The sequence below is a fragment of the Boleophthalmus pectinirostris genome, unplaced genomic scaffold (assembly GCF_026225935.1).
Source record: "Boleophthalmus pectinirostris isolate CB_2022bp ecotype Guang Dong unplaced genomic scaffold, ASM2622593v1 HiC_scaffold_5, whole genome shotgun sequence".
NCBI classification, from domain to species: Eukaryota; Metazoa; Chordata; class Actinopteri; order Gobiiformes; family Gobiidae; genus Boleophthalmus; species Boleophthalmus pectinirostris.
Genome location: NW_026571404.1, coordinates 31085261 through 31105321, shown reverse-complemented (window position 1 = coordinate 31105321; position 20061 = coordinate 31085261). Strand labels below are relative to the sequence as shown.

The 20061-nt window shown below is 41.6% G+C and overlaps 1 protein-coding gene across 1 annotated transcript in view; it reads right to left on the bottom strand.

The window, feature by feature from the left end:
• The window catches only part of zcchc24 (zinc finger, CCHC domain containing 24), a 126776-nt gene that overhangs the window by 15332 nt on the left and 91383 nt on the right, over window positions 1-20061 (bottom strand). Inside the window, exon 3 of the mRNA XM_020939648.2 lies at window positions 4426-4590. Within this exon, the coding sequence (XP_020795307.1) occupies window positions 4426-4590 (165 nt within the window). The remainder of the gene's footprint in view (window positions 1-4425; window positions 4591-20061) is intronic.

Genomic DNA, 20061 nt, shown 5'->3' with positions numbered 1-20061 from the left:
TGGATTCAATGTTTAAGCAAAACTATTATTAAACATTTATTTTAATAAATAAGGTTTAACATTACATATCTCGAAAGAAGAGAAAACATACAGATGTTGACATTTTTCAATAAATATTTAGTTTGGTCCGCAACTTAGTCCCAATTTTAAATTTTTGCCCTCTGTGAATTTGAGTGTGACAACCCAGCTCTAGTGCAAACTGATGTTGTGTCCTTAGGCAAGACACTTCACTCACATTGCTTAGAGTGAATTTTGGGTGTGCGTGAGTGTCGATGGTGGTTGGATGAGTTAATGGCCACCACAGATTACGGAACAGATGAATAATGCGTGAAATTGTAAAGCGGGTGGAAAAAATTTAAATGTACTATTTCTGTTATCAGAAGCTGTGATAAAAATGCTTTTGCTCCAATGTGTGAAGTGGTATTTAGCAACAATAGGATGAAAACATTGAAGTATAGCTTATCTTAAATAATTTGAACCAAAGACAACTACTACTACTACTACTACTACAACGAAGTACTTTTCCAGCTGGACTTTACTCTCTTCATGCCCAGTACGTGTTAATGCAGTGAATCCTGAGCAGCCTGAGTATCCCGACTGTGGGGCTGCTGCTCTTTCACAATTTTATTTCAGGAAGTGGAATTGGAAGAATGTGGAAACGCATAAATATCAAAGATGGAGCGATGAAGGTAAATATATCTGTGACGGATGAAAACACAGGGATTCTGTCTCATGTGGGTCCAAACATCTCCACAGACAAGCCCCCTGCTCCCTCCCTTTGAGAACAGCCCACAGCGTCGCACTAAACCGGCTCATATTATAAACTATGTCGAGAATTCTTGTAGCCCAAAGCCAAACTAAGCTCTCTGTATAAATGTATACTCAAGTTTAAATAACTACAGTAAATAGTCCTCCAGTTCTGTGGTGTCATTCGTTTCTGAAATTCCTCTTTATGGGTCTGGAGCTATTCACAGCATTAGGGCTTCTCCTAGTTATTGAACAGGGCCATCTGGATAAAGCGATGATACGCAGCCATGCACAACACAGCCTGTACTCTGTTAATCTTGGTCGGACAATCAGTTTTTGCAACATTTGGAGCAAAATTGCGTCCAATAATTATGTTTTTATTGTATTTCTGAGGAACATCAAAACAGTTCCCAGCACAGCATTTAGTCGAATACTGATTTGTTTCCCTCAAACATTAAAACAATGGAAAAATCAACTCAAAAAGTTGGTTCAAATGTTTACATCTGCACAGAGCTTAGACAAGCTCAGGGCTTAATTATGTAAACTGTCCTTTTGTCTTCAACGGCTATCATATATCATTGTGTATGCTGGGGTTACGTTTTCTGGTTAACAGGGATTATGTGCTCAAATGAGAAAAATTATAGACATACTGTTAACCAACCAGCCAACCACGTATAGTAGTTGTGGTCAAAGCAGTGTTTCCCAACCTTCTTTGCCTGGAAGCCAGCTCGTACCCCCCGTCCAAACCTGAAGCCTGGATCACATTGTAAAATTGATTCGTAACAGGCATGTATTTGCTAAATAAACAACTTTTGTATTATGTTCCTATACCCCCTTGCCCATGTGTATTGGATTTTAACTTTTAATCATATTTTTGATGACCCGACGCAACTGGGGATCCCCTTACAATTTCTGCTTCTCCCTTCAGCCCTGGCAACTCTGGATTAAAGAAGACGTGCCCTGCCAGAATCTCATATTACTCTATTTTCTAATCTATGTCATAATGTTGTTTCCTCATCAAAAACATACCTGGTGAAACATAAAACACTAGAATCAGCTCTGGAACTGCCAATCTCGACTGAACTTGAGGTAAAAGGTAGCTGTTAACTTCAAATCTATCACTTCATGACATCTCAAGGTGGAGCAGAGCATTTTGAAACAATAAAAAAGGTTACTCAAATGTGTGTGAATGAAACAAAACATAATTCCAGGTATGTTTTTGAGGAGGTAACAACAATCAAACACAACTTAAAGCTCACAAAAGTCAATTATGTGTAATATAGGACCTTTAATAATGGAAACTAAGTGAGGTGGTCTGCTGAATATGGGATTAAGAAGTATTGTGTATTGTGTATTTTCCTTCTTCAAATACAGTCAACTGACAAAACCCCTTTGAATAAACCTGGATGACTTTTTGATACTTTTGGTTGCTTTGAATCATTTCTGAAACTACAACACACATCTTTATCCATTTACCCATGCGAATGATCTTAAGCCTGATAGCTGGAACAATAATAGTCAACATTTATTGTGGTACTTTTTCTTTGTACTAGTGAGGATTTTTTTGTAATCTTTCTCTACTACGATAAGATTTGACCTGCTTCCGAGTCATTATAGATACAAACTAGCTACTAAAGTGTTTCTTTCTGCTTTTTATTTTATTTCAGTGGATGTTTTCAGTATCGGCTCCCTGATATCGATTCAGTTAAGACGATATCCTGGTTGGACATATAAATGGATTAAGACAAATCGCTGGTTGCAGTTGGCCTAGAAAGTCTCATAATATTTGAACTTTTATTTATTCAAAGCTGTTCTGTAGTTACTTGAGAGATAAATAACAGCTCCATAACACATTTGGATCTTATTTTCGTTTTGGAAGTTAATGCAGTTTTCAGTCTCTGCTCTGGTATCAGTTGATCTTGGGAATCGGCAGATACTTAAAGGTGCACTGCATAATCTTTCTAGTGAGAATCCGCCCCCTGCTTGTCTTCATGGAAATGATATTGAGTTGTTTATAATGTTCCACAGTTTAGACTAGATCTATATATTTCAACATTTACAAATTAATAAAAATAAAATGACTGCAGTGACTGGCATGTGAATTCAAGTTTTGACAAATGAAACAATAAACGTGAGAGAACATCATAATGCTTTTCATAATGCAAAGGGTAAAGGGTAATGTTTGGAGGGGCTTTACTGCTGGTTGTTGCACTGGTAGTAGCGCTGGAGCACCTTCCTCTGCTCCTTCAGTTCGGCCGCTCCTTTTGGGGGACTGGATGGTTGAGCTCTATCACTTTCACAGCAAAACTTCAGGAAACTTGTTTCATGCTGAGAAGAGTGCTCCTCCACCTTCCTGGACAGTTTCTCATTGTCTTTGTGGGTTACATCTCCACCAACTTCCAGACCAGTGGTTTGAGAGTCTCTGCAGGCCTCTGGATCCGATCTGTTTGTGTTTCTCATCTCAGCCATTATATTGTCCTTTGCTTTAAAGTCTTCCTTCATCTTTTCAAGGACTTTGCTGGTGCGATCGAACTAACCGAACTGTTATACAGATTTCGGATCTCCTTGTATGCATTAATGTGAGTTTCCAGCACTTTGTCTTTCTTTTGGAGAGAAGCTTTGAGTTCTTGCATCTCCAAATCATGAATCTTACTCCTGACCTTTTTGGAGTTGGAGCTGCACATTTTCCTGTACTATAGAGTTGTACAGGTACTGGATCTCCTTATGTGCATTCATCGGTCTTGCAGCTGCTTGTTTGTCTTCTGGAGAGAATCATTGAGTTTTTTTAAACTTTTTCTTGGTTGACTCTCTCCTGAGACCTAAGCTTGAGGTCCAAAGAATTGCTTATTTGGACCTGATCTGCAATTTTAGCCCTTGTCCGTTCCAACTCTTCACAAAGCATCCTGACCCGAGCGCTCTTCTCCTCCAGGGGTGGAAGGCCTTGGACCCTGGTTGGAAGGTCCTGAGCCAGACTTCTGTTCTCTGGGGTTGGATTTTGGGAGACACCAGTTGGGTCTCCTGTGGCTCTTGACCATGTGGGGCAGAGCAGAGCAGGGTTGAAGCCCTCATCGTAGAGGTGAGCGTCATCCTCTGCTGTGTAGAGGTACCAGGGCTTGGCTGAGCTAGTAGAGCTATCCATGTTTGTGTTTCTCTCACCCATTTTTTTTTTTTTAATATTACATGCACATGCTTAGTCCCAATCGTGCAGAAATTTGAATCACTAATGCGTGATCTTGGTCTGAATATAATACTATAAAGCGTATGGAAGTGTACACTGTAGCGCCCCCTACCATAGAAATGAAACATCAACATTACCGTACTTGTACCAAATTTGGGGATTCAATTCTATGATTGACTAAAGGTGTGCTGTGTAATTTTCCTGATGGAGGATCTGTGGGCCTTGATGTGGCACTTGATGCACTCTTGGGAGGGATAGACTATGTGGTGCACTATGTAACTTTTCAGTTGGATTCGGTCACCTGCTTGTTTCTATGGTTATGTCCCTTGCTCTGCCTGCAGTATTCCACAGTATGATATTAAACAGCTCTACCTTTGATTGATTACATTACAAGTAGTTTTATAGCTCAAAAATACCTAGAAAAACAGGCAATCTGACTGTGAGTGGGGTTGCCTTTCCACAGATTTGACCCAGTGCCCTTTACCCCCTGCTGCCCGTACCTGCTTGTGTGGGTAAACGTTGATGTGGCACTTGATGCACTCTTGCCCCATGTTGGCCCAGGAGTTTCCACTCATCCACTTCCTCTTACACTTGGGGCACTTGTACTCCCCAAAGCACCTCTTCTTCCCCTGGTACGGAGTCAGACCCTCTCCCTTCGGTCTGGCCTGGAGAACAAAACAAAACATTTTTAGTATGGGCAAGGAAACAAGACAAAATCACTATGTTAAAATGCTGTTTTCTAATCAAAAACATACCTGGAGTTGTGTTTTGTTTCATTCACACTTTTCACAAACCCTGCATATTTAGGCTGAGTTTTTCTCTCAAATAGAAAACCTTGCAATGTTAAGCGGCAATACAAGAAGTGCTCCACTCCGTTTTTAAACTGTACACTTTCACTCGAATCATTTGGGTAATTTCAGCTCTGGAATTTCTACGCTACTGAACCAAAGAGAGCATTTTGTTCTTGGGAAATTTAGACCGTCATACAATGCAATGTTTCTCAAATGTGTGTGTGAATGAAACCAAACACAACACTGGGTATGTTTTTGATCAGTGTTATAATCTGGACATTTGAAACCACAATATTGATCTGAAACGACTTCTCAAAAGAAACAAATCCACTGACTTCCGAGTTGGAAAATTGCAGTGCCCAGTGGGAGCTGACATCACTGTGAACGTCATCACAACAAAGAATTGCGAAGTTCATCATTGATTAAGAAAATAAAATTGAAGTACAGAGCAGTGGGGTGTACTAGTGGCAGTAAAAACAGGGGTTGATCTGAGCATTGACGTCTTGAATAATTGAGAATGAAGATGACGCAAAACTGTATGAATCACTCTGAATACAACTTCGGGAGGGTAAATGAGAAGGTGAGAAGATCATTAAAAGCCATAAAAAGTCGATTATTACATAACACACTGTTTTAAAATGAGCTTGTTCTGTTTTTCACATTTTTAAGGCAGTAAAAATCAGCTACAGTGCCATTATTTAAGGAGTTAGGGGTATTAGGTAAAGGTGCATTTTGTAACTTTTTTGGTGAAGACAAATGCTTTCCTCCATGGACACTTTATTGCTTTGTCTGGAATGTTTCACAGTATGGCATTAAACTTTTCTATCTTCACGGAGATCAAACCAGACCAAGTTACAGGTCAGATCTGTGGAGAGGCAACCCCGCTCAGTCAGAATTCCTGTTTTTCTAAGTATTTTTGAGCTATAAAACCATTTGTAATTGAATAAATGTAAGGTAGAACTGTTTAATGTTATATTGTGGAACATTCTAGGCAAGCGAGTGACAGACCCTCCACCAGAAAATTTACAGAATGGAGCTTTAAGTAGTCATAAACCCTGAATCATTTTTTTTAGTTTACCATTCCTTCATTGCAAATTAACTCTGCCCTCATGTTATATTAAACCTAGTTAGACATAGTTCATATAAAGTGTCACCCATTCTTCAAGTAAAACTTCACAACGAGCAAAGAAAACGCCATGATTTAGTTTAATGTTATATAAAAGTAATGGCCGCTGACAGCTGGGTGTGTCCGTCCAAAACGCATACATCTATAATACATCACACAGCGCAGCTCTACACATGCTTTCTGGCACCAAGAGCAGTTGCGTAATTGACATTTTCCTCTATTCCATCTGCGTTCAATTACCCCAACCATTCTCGCGAGGGAGATGATTATGAACAGTCCACGAAAACACAAGGACAAGATTTTGGGAGGGCCCGTCCGATGATGTCATGCTGCTCGCTTTATGTAGGCCACTATAGACGCATTTTCCCTAAAAGCCAAGCGCACATACCAGCAGAAACTGAGGCGTTGCTTGCCAGAAGAAACCAAAAATTTGTTAATTTGCTGAAGCTTGTCATTATCAATTTGGCCCAGTGTAACTATTTAGATTTTTGTTAAAGTGTTTATGACAAGTTAAGAGCACTTTTTCAGTATATGACACAGTTAACATCATTATATTTAAAGGTGCATTGTGTAACTTTTCTAAATGCTTTGCTCCGTGGAGATGTTATTTCTTTGTCTGGAATGTTTCACAGAATGGTATTAAACCTTTCTGTCTTTATGGAGACCAAATCAGATTAAGTTACAGGTCAGATCAGAGGAGAGGCAAGCCCGCTCACAGTCAGAATGTGTTTTTTTCTCTGGATTTTTGAGCTGTAAAACCACCTCACATATCCATAGAAGCAAGCAGGTGATGGACCCTCCACCAGAAAAGTTACACTAGGCACTTTTGACCAAATAAATCTTGCATTTTTTCAACTATAGAGGTTTTTATTTCTCAAAACTACCACAAAAACATGCATCATTACTGAGAGGGGGCCCCCTTCTCCATAGATCTAACCTGTAACTTGTGATGTGCCTGGTCATGTGGCCTGCTTGTCTCCAATAATTTAGTTAAATGTTATACTCTAGAAAAGTGTTCCCCAACCTTTTTTGCGCCATGGACTGGCTTAATGTCAGACAATATTTTCACAGACCAGACTTTAAGGTGTGGCGGATAAATACGACAAAATAAAATGATACGACCAACACAGAACTGTGGTATTTTGTAAATATTATAATAAATGTTTCAAAAGACGTCTGTTTTTTACTCATTTTGCAGCTTGTGGGTTTAATATTAGCATTAATGTATCACGTGACCGAAATAAGCAAGCAAGAGTGAGTCATAGACGGATGTAATGGAGAAAATTTTGTCATTTTTCAAAATAAAACATTGTTCAGACTCAGATAATAAATAAAACGGAAATATTGTTAAGTTATTTATTCTTTCTGTGCAGCCCAGTACCAAACAACCCATGATGCTCTAGAACATTCCAGGAAAATCTATAACATCTACATGGAGTCAAGCAGGTGGCAGACTCTCTACCAGAAAAGTTACACAATGCAGTTAAGATTTTACTGAAATTGTACCTATGTTTTTTGTTGTTTTTTCCCCTTGTGAAGTTTATTATTTTACTTCCCAGTTGGACACAGGCAGCAGATATGGCATGTGTAGAGGTAATTCCAGTTCCAGTACCTAGCAACTATAATGCTAACAAAAGCCAAAATGATCTAAATAACACAATAGTTATGATTAGAGAAGTCAAAATAAATGATAAGTCTGCTGTGAACTGTCTGCATCTAATTATAAAGCATTGTGATGTCTGGGAATCAACACACTGATCTGCTCTGTGCCATTAGCATGCCAGTTGTTGTTACCATGACTGTTGCACAATGGCAAAATTCCACTCTAGGGTTGAAGATTGTGAAAAATGAGATATAACTTTGTTGTTCTTGAACTAGTTTTTTCATGTTTCAAGATAGTAAAAAACAGGTACAACAGTCTTAAAAGTGCACTGTGTAACTTTTCTAGTAGAGGGACTGTCACTTGCTTAATTCCATGTAGATGTTAATGTTTTTCACAGGAATGTTCTAATATTAATGTTAATTGAAGGCCCCATCCACACTAGTACGTATTCGTCCACACTAATCCAATTGAAAGCGGCTCCAGAGACAGAACAATCTGGTTTTGCCAGCTCCCATGAAGTCATCTGAGTACGGAACTGATTCGGCACCGTAGGGACGCCTGAAAATGCTGATGGAGTTCTATGCGCTGCAGTAATTCACCGCCAAAACGCTAAGTGGCTAGAATATATGTCCATTCATATATACGTCTATGCATATGACCTGCAAATGTATAATCTCGGAAAAGTTTCACATGAACCATCTCCAACGTGATAGAAGCACAGAACAGACTCACCATCAGTAGAACACCCCTCTGTCACAAAGAGAACACTCATATTTCACTGAGTCATGTCCTTTAGTCCGACAGAAGCTGAACCGCATCAGCGCACAATAGTGAGCTGTTTTTGAGTGCTTAGTTTATGCAAATGAGCCATGCGGTTTTAAGTTTCATTTCTGTAAAATGTAAACACATGCTCAAAGCTGTGTGGATAGGGAAGGCTTGCGGACACAGAAACGATGTGTCTGAACGCGATATAGTGATACAGTGTAAACATAACCTAACTTTCTCCAAGGACAAGCATGCCACATCAAATCTGTGGAGAACTGAGCTCATGTGACATAATGCATGTTTTTACTTAAGTTTTGAGAAATATAAACACCTGTAATTTAATAAATACAACATATATTTGTTTAAAGCCATATTGTGTAACATCCCAGGCAAAGCAAAACATCTCCATGAGAAAGGCTGATGGCAGACCTTCCATCAGAAAAGTTGCAGTGGAATTTTAAAGGACGTACTAATATTTTGTTATGAAAATACATTCTATTGACAGAAAAAGTTTAGTTTTATTTGTCATCATTGTGCTATCAAAATCTATTTCACGTACAAACCATGAACTATTGAAATCGAGTTTGAAATGTTTTAGTTTTTGTCATAAAAATATGTCAAATTAACAGCTTGACGCAAATGTGTGTTTCGTTGAGTGGCCAAAACATTCTGAGAAATCCCTCTACCTCTGTCCATTCGGCTATAATGTCATTTCACTGGATAAGTCAAAAACATCTGGTGGGCGACAGCGTTTACCAGGATTCGAAGTAGTTATTTCAGCTGACACAATCCTTCCATCGGCGAAACTAAAGGGCCGTTTTATCTGAAAAGTTTTCTCATGCAGAGATGGTTATCTGATACGACACATCGAAATAATCTTTAATTCGCAGCATGCAGAAGGTTAGGAAATGTGCTCTCCAACTGAAAGTGGGCCAGACTCCCCCTGCAAGCACGGGTTTGTTTTCTTAATCACTTTTACATTGGCTGCAGGTTTTGGGGTTTAAGTTGGAGGTACAGAGGAGAGGGAGAAGGAGGAGAAGAGGAGGGAGAAAGTGGGCAGAGGGGACAAGGAGAGAGGAGGAGGAGGAGGAGAGGGGGGGTCCGAGAGTTTTGTCCCGGGCCCCTGTATGAGTAATACTGGCCCTAATGATCTGCATGTGGAGAGGTCCAACAGACGTCAGCTCTGTGCATCAGCGCCTGGACACCGCTACAGCCTCGCACACTCAGAGCCCGACCTGACCCCTACCACTCCCTCACCTCTGCCCCAACGTCAACTGCGTCCAATCAAACATACAATCATCTCTTTTTGTTTTGGTCCATACGCTGTAACAGAAAGTAGGGATGGGTTATCATGATATCAGAGGGTTTTCCCAGACATCTGCATCATTCCGATATCGGAGACGTAGCTCCTTTCTGTGTGCCCATGTGTCGTTCCCATTTTGTGCTTATCAGATTGATCTTTTTGAACAGATTGGTAGATGGGTAAAAGCACTGCTGTATATTTACACAATTATGCAACTATTTTATATCCCAGATCAATACATTTTGTTATTTTTACGAAAGAAAAAGTCAATTTGTGAACTCGGTATCAATATTTGCGATATAGGCTAGGATAGGAAGACGTTTGGAAAGATGCGATTACAACTTCCGGTGTAGTTACCGACCCTGGGCTCGTTGACCAAAAGCCATTCAATTAAATGTCAGAAACGGTAAAATGAAGACTGCATACGTATGTGCTGTTTGGAATAATTTTGAATTTGACGCCCTCATCTCTTCTATTCGCCTGTACCCAGTTCGCTTGGAGTTGTCTGTCAGTGGGGAAATTATGAAAACTGAGGTATGGTTGTAACTGTTGATTAGCTGAACATAATGAAACACTACAATGACATGGAGATGAAGAAAACTGGGCCATTCTCTCATTTTTCCTAGATTTTGTCAGACTTACTACCGCAAACAGAGCCCGCTGAAGTTGTAATCACTTCTTTCCAAATGTCTTCCTGGTTTGTGACATAAGTGTGATTAGAGCCTGTTGGTTATTGGCCATAAAATAAAGTATTGGTTAAAAAAATTCCATATAGAACAGTACAGAATGGGATAATAATAAGTAATAATAGGGTAAACATACTCAGAGTAGTTATTTTATTTTCATTAGTTGGCATTCAGAATACTAGCCAGGCTGGCGCCACCTAGTGCCTCCGCTCAATTTCATTTCTCTCCAGCAACTAGGTCAGGAATCAGAATACACTAGATGGTTTGCAAGAACCCAGGAAGTGCGAGTTCGGGCACCAGCCAGTCAGCGAAGAGCCATACATTCTGTGTTGGCAGCGAGATCGAGGATTTAAAGCCCGAAACAGAATGTTTGGTGAATTTTATCAAGGGAAAAACATTACTGTCCTTCTTCCTACGGGATTTGGGAAAAGATTAATATATCATTTAGCCCCGTTAGTGGTGCATTACATACAACCAAATAGTAGCGATGGTTAAATAAAAAGTACCCGCCTACTGTCGAGCAAACAAATTCTCAGATAGTTTCCAAGTGATGAATCAGAATACAGCTATGTTCCCAAAATCAAATGAATACAGTATGGTATTTCATTAAGCAATTCGAAATGCACAGAAAGTACAAAATAATCTGTACATAGTGATAATAGTAATAGTAATTAGTAATAGTAATTAAAGGCATAACAAATAGTGAAACAAACAAAATGCTCTTTTAATCCTTTGTCCCATGTTTACACTAGAATATGTTACGAAATACATTTTAAACTACCAGTATGTAACTTTTTGGTTGGAGTTATGTCACGTGCTTGTTTCTATGGGTATGTCACTGCTCTGCTCTGTTTCACTACACCAGAAAAGCTACACAATGCCCCTTTTAAATACAGATATACAGTATTCTGCAGTTTAACACATGATAAAAATATACCCATGACTGATAATTGGTCTCCCATTGCACCAACCTAACCCACTGGCAATACTGTCTTCTTCAGGGTCATAAAAGTCAGCCCTGTCAACCCCCAGCACACAGCCTGGAAAATGTGACTTCCACTGCTCCTCAGCCCTCCACAAAACTCTTGACAGGTTTTACTAATGCAATCAATGGTGCTGTGCATAACAATGCCATAGCAACACTGTGTTTGGACTGCAAAAGAGCCAGTCCAAGTATGATTCATCCCCAAATCTCACACATCATATACAGTGTAAAACTTTAGTGCTGAGTTTCTTGATTAAAGGGAGGGTGTGAAGGACTTTTATTGCAAATTTTGTAACAAGATCTACAGGTGTCCCTGGTAAACACGATCAAAATAAAAGGGCCCATATTATGCCATTTTCTGATCTATGTTGTAATGTTGTTTTCTCATCAAAAACATACCTGGAGATGTTTTTTGTTTCATTCACACATGTTTTAACACACAAATCCTGTATATTCAAGTTCTTCTTTCAAACCAAAAACACTGTACCACCTTGTGATCCACTGTGTTTTTAATCTCCACGCATCTTCATTAAAATCATTTGGATAATTGCCGATTTCTACTGGCAAAAGGTAGCTGAGCACTTGAAAACTACCACTGAATGACATCACAAGGTGGAACAGAGCATTTGGAGATTTGGGGATGTGGACAGACTAATAAAGATGTGTGAATGAAACAAAACACAACTCCTAACATGGCTTAAAGCTCACAGAGTCAATTTTGCGTAATATGGGACCTTTAAATATTGTTTTACTGATAACAATTATAATGATTCTTAATTCTAAAAACATTTGGCTGGGCTGTTTATCTTGTCATTTTGTGTTTTTGTTCTTGAGCTATTTATCCAATCAGAGAGCAAGATGAGGTACTCCCTTTTGGTTGCCAGATCCAACAACTAAAACCAGAAAACTTAAAAGGACTCACTATGTAACCTCCAACTCCTGCAGCCAATCATGAATCAGTGTAGGGCTGTAGTTGCTTACAGCTTTTCGCATGAGGCTGTCCATCAGAATCAGAATCAGAAATACTTTTATTCATCCCCAAGGGGAAATTCAAATACTGACAATGAGAAAAACTTGTTTGTGTTCTGTATCTGCAGGTTAAGCCACTCCAGCCCAGATTCAGTTGTGACAGTAGCTTTTTTTAAACCTTCAAGAGCACAGGCTACATCGTCAAGCTCCAATGCCAATACTTCATGTTTTTCTACTTAAAGCCACACGTGGTAACTTTAAAAAAACTTTAGTGCAATGGCCTTACAATTCTGTGACAACTACTGGGTTGACTCAACAAACCTGTCTCTTATTTGGTCTGGAAGAGGACCTTTATCTGCGGCTTGGTTCCATAGAGATGTTGTTCCTTTGGCTATAGTATTCTACAGTAGTGCATAAAACGTATCTCTCTCTTTGGAGAATGTTTTGAAGTATGGTTTTAATCCATAGTCCAATGAGGTTAATGTGGTCTTCCGATAATTTATGTTATTATACCTGACAGTTTCAACTGCTCACTAGCGGTCTTCCTCAGAGTGGTCACATGATGTTGCTGTGACTGGTCAGCTGATTTATACAGATTTTAGCCCTCTGCAGTCAAACCTCCTCAGGACAGTATCCCAGGTGCAAACATCATTTGGACAGAGGACAACAAACATCGTCGCTCGATTAAAGAGGTGATCGAAATAAAGAAAAGTGCCACCAGGACAATAAACCAGGACGAGGGGGCTTTTTACTCTCACACACCTGGGATAGTGTTCTGAAGAAGTCAGACTGCAGATGGTGCTGTGACGGCTGACCATACACATCACAGCAGACTGTCACAAGACCGCCAGTGAGCAGTCGAAAAGGTCAGGTATGAAAACAAACTTTTGGTCTGAAAAAATAGCCTAATATAGTCTGATTTTAACTTTCTACTTCCATGGAATCATGCAGATGATGCACCACATCCTGAAAGTTACACACTGTAACTTTAAGAGAAGTATTAAGCATAACATTTTAAACATATATTTGGGGGAAAAGTTACGGTTTGTTTGCCAACTTGCTACTAATGTAAAATTTTGCACAGTAACATGATCTTTAATGAAAATGTATAGCCACAGTGTGCAGGCCTCTGGATGTAATAAAGCCTGATTTGTGTTTCATATCCGTGACGATGAGCGCTGCAGGAGGCCGTACATGACCCGCTGAATCACAGGGAGTAGAATTTGAATGTGCTCCATGATGGTTTCCTGTGAGCTCTCCTCTGCTGAGCCTGATCTCTGTGGAGGAGACAAGGCCAGAGCGCAGTGGGACATAAACTCATCCTCCCTCTGACTACGAACTGCAGCCTTGGCCTTTCTCCTCAGCTTTCAGAGCATTCAAACCTGCATAAGAACATTTATCAGATGGATGACATTATCTGCAAATGTGAACTTAGAATGGGGTTGCACAGTGTGTTCCTACTGTGACTGCAATATTAGGACAGCACGATATATTGTAATCAAATTGAAAACTCTATTTGAATTGGCATAGTTACCAAATGTCCAGTCTTTTTACGGGGGAGATGATTTGCCCTGAACCGTTAAAATCTATTGTGAAATACATGGAATTTAGCAGTTATATTCTGCTCTCCAATACTACTGCTCATGGATATGTTTCAAATGTGCATATATATAATATATATATATATATATATATATATATATATATATATATATATATATATATATGAATATAAGCAGAATGACATCCCAAAACTGGTGTCATGGTGAAATGGTTTAATGTGCAAAATGCAGTTAGAAAAACCAACTACTAGACAACAACTATATATTCCATGAACATTAGCAAGCTGTTCTTCAAATATGGCAGTGAACATTTTACTGTTCTTTACTGTTTACTGTTACAATTATAATATGAGCTCATTTGCAATTCACTAAAAAATGAAAAAAATTACATTAACAACATGTGAGCATTTTTAGTCCAATCAGAAAGCAGAATATGCGGCTCACACTGGGTTGCCAGGTCATAGGACAAAAAACAGTAATGTTGTCAAGTTACTAAAATTTCAAAACTGATTCTGATAACACAATGATAATAAAAATACAATAAAAACAGTAGAATGTGATTTTCAGCAGTAAATCATAGTACTTTCTTTTATATTCCCATGTGGCCTTATATCTGTGTAATCCCTCAGTGGTCCAGGTAGGTTTCATAGTGGTCCATGGTCGTATACTAGTGTGTGTACTCTTATACTTGGCTCCATCCATTGGCTCCCAGTGTCTTAGAGTCGATTTAAAAATTATTTTATTTACTTCTAAGTGTTTGCACGACCTAGCATCCTCCTACCTCGCTGACTTGATCCACCCTTATGCCCCTTCTCGCACTCTCAGGTCTGCAGAACAGCTCCAGCTCGCCGTCCCAAAGACTAAACACAAGCTTTGTGGGGACCGTGCGTTTTCTGTTGCTGCCCCACGCCTGTGGAACCAGTTGCCATTAGAGATTAGAGGCAGAGTCTGTACCTGTTTTTAAATCGCTCTTAAAAACACACAATTTTTCACTGGCTTTTAACAAGTGATGTACACTTTTTGTTTTTGAGTATCTTATTGTTTTCTGTTTTTTAGTAGTTGTATTATGTTTGTATTGTGTATTTTTTGTACTGCAATTGTTCTTGTCTACAAAAAAAAACAAAAACAAAAACATAATACAACTACTAAAAAACATGTGTATTTTTTTTTTTGTACTGCAATTGTTCTTGTCTACCCCTCCTTGAACCGTCACCTTATCGTGGTGGAGGGGTTTGAATGCCCGAATGATCCCGGGAGCTATGTTGTCGGGGGCTTCATGCCCCTGGTAGGGTCACCCAAGGCAAACAGGTCCGGGGGGACGGGTCAGACGAAGAACGGTTCAGAAGCCCCTATGATGAGTGCAACACAGAGGCCAGTTACGTCACCCGGATTGGCGTCACCGGGGCCTCACCCTGGAGCCAGGCCTGGGGTGGGTGCTCGTCAGCGAGCGCCTGGTGGCCGGGCCGGGCTTAGCCCGAAGGAGCGACGTGGGGCCGTCCTCACATGTGCCCACCACCCGCGGGAGGAGCCATATGGGGCCGGTGCAGAGAGATCTGGGCGGCAGTCGACGGCGGGGGCCTCGACGACCAGATCTCCGGACATGGAGACTAGCTCTGGGGACATGGAATGTCACCTCGCTGGGGGGGAAGGAGCCTGAGCTTGTGCGGGAGGTTGAGCGTTACTGACTAGATATAGTTGGCTTCACCTCCACGCACAGTTTGGGCTCTGGAACCCAACTCCTTGAGAGGGGCTGGACTTTCCATTTCTCTGGCGTTGGCCGCGGGGAGCGGCGGCGGGCTGGTGTGGGCCTGCTCATTGCCCCACAGCTCAGCTGCTGTGTGTTGGAGTTCACCCCGGTGAACGAGAGGGTCGCGTCCCTGCGCCTTCGGGTCGGGGACAGGTCTCTCACTGTGATGTCGGCCTACGGGCCGAACAGCAGTGCTGAGTACCCGGCCTTGCTGGCTCGGGGGACTTCTGAAGCAGCTGACGGGTACCGGCGGGCCAAGCGTGCTGCAGCCCGTGCGGTTGCGGAGGCAAAAACTCGGAGCTGGGAGGAGTTCGGGGAGGCCATGGAGAAGGACTATCGGACGGCCTCAAAGAGATTCTGGCAAACCGTCCGGCGCCTCAGGAGGGGAAGAAGTTCTTCGCCAACACTGTTTACAGTGCGGGGGAGAGCTGCTGACCTCGACTGGGGACGTTGTCCGGCGGTGGAAGGAATACTTTGAGGATCTCCTCAATCCCACCATCACGTCTTACGAGGAGGAGGCCGAGGCTGGGGACTCGGAGGCGGACTCATCCATCACCCAGGCTGAAGTCACTGAGGTGGTTGGAAAGCTCCTTGGTGGCAAGGCTCCGGGGTTGGATGAGATCCGTCCTGAGTACCTTAAGTCTCTGGATGTTGTGGGGCTGTCTTGGCTGACACGCCTCTTCAACATCGCGTGGCGGTCGGGGACAGTACCTCTGGACTGGCAAACCGGGGTGGTGGTCCCTCTGTATAAGAAGGGGGACCGGAGGGTGTGCTTCCAACTATAGGGGGATCACACTCCTCAGCCTTCCCGGTAAGGTCTATGCCAGGGTACTGGAGAGGAGAATCCGGCCGATAGTCGAACCTCAGATCCAGGAAGAGCAGTGTGGTTTTCGTCCTGGCCGTGGAACACTGGACCAGCTCTACACTCTCCATCGGGTGCTCGAGGGTTCATGGGAGTTTGCCCAACCAGTCCACATGTGCTTTGTGGACTTGGAGAAGGCATTCGACCGTGTCCCTCGTGGTGTCCTGTGGGGGGTGCTCTGGGAGTATGGGGTTCGGGGCCCTTTGCTAAGGGCTGTCCGGTCCCTGTATGACCGGAGCAGGAGCTGTGTTCGCATTGCCGGCAGTAAGTCAGACCTGTTCCCGGTGCATGTTGGACTCCGCCAGGGCTGCCCTTTGTCACCGGTTCTGTTCATTGTGTTTATGGACAGAATTTCTAGGCGCAGTCAGGGGCCGGATTGGGGACCACAGGATCTCATCTCTGCTGTTTGCAGATGATGTTGTCCTGTTGGCTTCATCGAACCAGGACCTGCAATGTGCACTGGGGCGGTTTGCAGCCGAGTGTGAAGCGGCTGGGATGAAGATCAGCTCTTCTAAGTCTGAGGCCATGGTTCTCGACCGGAAAAAGGTGGCTTGCCCTCTCCGGGTGGGTGGGGAGTCTTTGCCTCAAGTGGAGGAGTTCAAGTATCTCGGGGTCTTGTTCACGAGTGAGGGAAGGACGGAACGGGAGATTGACAGGCGGATCGGTGCAGCTTCGGCAGTGATGCGGTCGCTGTATCGGACCGTTGTGGTGAAGAGGGAGCTGAGCCGAAAGGCGAAGCTCTCGATTTACCGGTCAGTCTTCGTTCCTACTCTCACCTATGGTCATGAGCTCTGGGTAGTGACCGAAAGGACGAGATCGCGGATACAAGCGCTTGAAATGGGTTTCCTCCGCAGGGTGGCCCTTAGAGATAGGGTGAGGAGCTCAGTCACACGGGAGGAGCTCGGAGTAGAGCCGCTGCTACTCCACGTCGAGAGGAGCCAGTTGAGGTGGCTCGGGCATCTGTTTCGGATGCCTCCTGGGCACCTCCCTCGGGAGGTGTTCTGGGCATGTCCCACCGGGAGGAGGCCACGGGGAAGACCCAGGACACGCTGGAGGGACTATGTCTCTCGGCTGGCCTTGGAACGCCTCGGGGTCCCCCCGGAGGAGCTGGAGGACATGTCTGGGGTGAAGGAAGTCTGGGAGTCCCTGCTTAGGCTGCTGCCCCCGTGACCCGGCCCCGGATAAGCGGACGAAAATGGATGGATGGATGTTCTTGTCTATTCGATTTTTGTGTACAGCACTTTAGCCAGCTGTAAAGCTTTGTTTGGCATGGTATGATACAACTCAAGATCATTCTAAACCTATTCAGGATGTTTATTTCTGTCCTGTGAATGTGACTTTTTTAGTATCATTGCCTGCTCAAATTAGTATCTAGTTTTAATACTAGTTTATTTGAATTAATACAGGGAAAACAAACACCTTAACTGAAATCGCACTCAACTTAACTTTTAAATAAATATTTGACCTAAAAGTACCTAAAATCTGACATTTACTGGTGACCATTCACACCAGCTATTGGCTAATCCCCCTGTTTATGTCCCACTGGCCTCTTCTCCACCTCCGCAAATATGAGCCATCTTTTTCCAGTGGTTATTTCGTCTGGTCGTGTTATAAATCTGGGCTTTTGTAATCAGTGTGTGGACAGGGCTTTGCAACATCCACCCTGTGTTCTCTGGAGGTCCTTTCACCACAGCTATAAAGTTTACAGGCTCTACTGACCCCTCACATTCCACCCAAAAACACAAAGAGCAGAGTTGTGCGTTCACCTTTGCAAAACTATGTCACCGTGATGAATAAAATATGACGCTACTTACTGCTCTATGTTATAATTTAGTTTCCTCATCACAAACATACCTGCAGTTTTGTTTTGTTTCATTCACACATGTTTAACACACAAAACTTGTATGTTTAGTCTGAGTTCTTCTTTCAAACAGAAAACACTGTTCCACCTTGCGATGTCATGTGTCATGTAAAACAAAGTGTTCTACTGTGAGTTTAAACTCCATGCACCTTCTCTAAAATCATTTGGATAATTTCAGCCCTAGAATTTCCCATCTCTATTGAACTAAAGTTAAAAGGTAGCAGAAAAGCTTCATGACAACACAAGGTGGAACAGAGCTTTGGAGATGTAGACAGACTGAAAAAGAGAAGGATGTGTGAATGAAACAAAACTCAACTCGAGGTATGTTTTTGATGAAGTAACAAGAATCCAACATGACTACAAGCTCACAAGTTAATTTTGCGTAATATAGTGCCCATATGTTTCATGTATTTGAGCAAAATTACTACCAGTCAAAAGTTTGGACATCCTTTCTATTTTTCCTCTTAGATCTCACTGAAGCAGAGGTGGGACCAAGTCGTCGTTTTGCACGTCTCAAGTAAGTCTCAAGTCTTTGACCTCAAGTCCAAAGTCAAATACAGCCAAGTCCAAGTTGAGTCTTGAATCACTGGCCCGTAAGTCCAAGGCAAGTCGTCTGCTTTGAGCTTCAAGCCATTTCAAGTCTTTAAACCAAGATTTTTGCAATTTATGACTTTTAAGGTAAATTGTACTTATTAAGTCATAATATATTTTACAGGTGAGTATTTATAAGTATATAAGAGTTTAGAAAGCCTTTTTTTTTTCTTTTTAAATGTCTTGACAAGATCGTAGTGTAAATAATTATGGTCAGAACAGAAAGAATTCAGATTTAAAAGTGCTTCTCAAGTCTTCTCAAGTCACAGGCCTCAAGTCTGAGCCAAGTCCCAAATCACTGACCTTCAAGTTCAAGTTGAGTCCATTAGTCCATTTTATCAAGTCAAGTCTCAAGTCCTAAAAATAGTGACTCAAGTCTGACTCAAGTCCAAGTCACAACTTACAAGTCCCCATATCTGCACTGAAGGCATCAAATCTATGAATGACACATGTGGAATGTAACAAACAAATAATACATTCAAAATCACTGCTTTAGATTTCAAAAATGTAAAAATTGCCACCTTTTGCTCTGAATCCTGATTTGTACTTTTGCTACTTTTTCTTTACCCTGACAAGGCACAGTTGTGAAGTGGAAACCATTTCAGGAGACTTCATGAAGCTCACTGAGAGAAGGTCAATGGTGTAAAATATAAAAATACTTACTTGAATTATTTAACATTTTTTCTTTGTTAGAGAATCCCACATATCTTGCTTCATATATTTGATGTTTTCTGACTATATAAAATTTTTGGATCTGGATCTAATTAGAAAGTGTTTCGTTGTCTAGTAATCAGGAAGTGCGCGTTAACATGCTAGTTGTCCAATACCGAGACATAGCATTCATAAAAAAGAGATGTTCTGCACCAGATTACAGTTAAATAGCTAGTTTGCATCTGTGTCCTTGGTATACAGAAATAAATTATACAATGCAAAGTCAACAAGAAGAACAATTCACACTGTCCACTCTCACACAAATACACACACACACACACACATTATCACACATTAACAGAGCAAAGCGTTTGGTATTCACAACATCACCAGTTTCATCTTATAAAGGTAGTTTGTAGCTTTATCCGTCACACACTGGTATCTGAGGCTTGTGAAAAGCGCTTCTCTAATTTTAAAACATTTTATTGCCTAATATCCAGTAAGTGTGTCTTAGCATGCTAGTTGCTGTCACAGGAAAACGTAGCACTGGTGTGTGAAACTTCTGAAAAGCTCTTATAAACCTTGGAGAATAATTAGGATGTTTGGAATGCACAAGGTAAGTGAGAAAGAACTT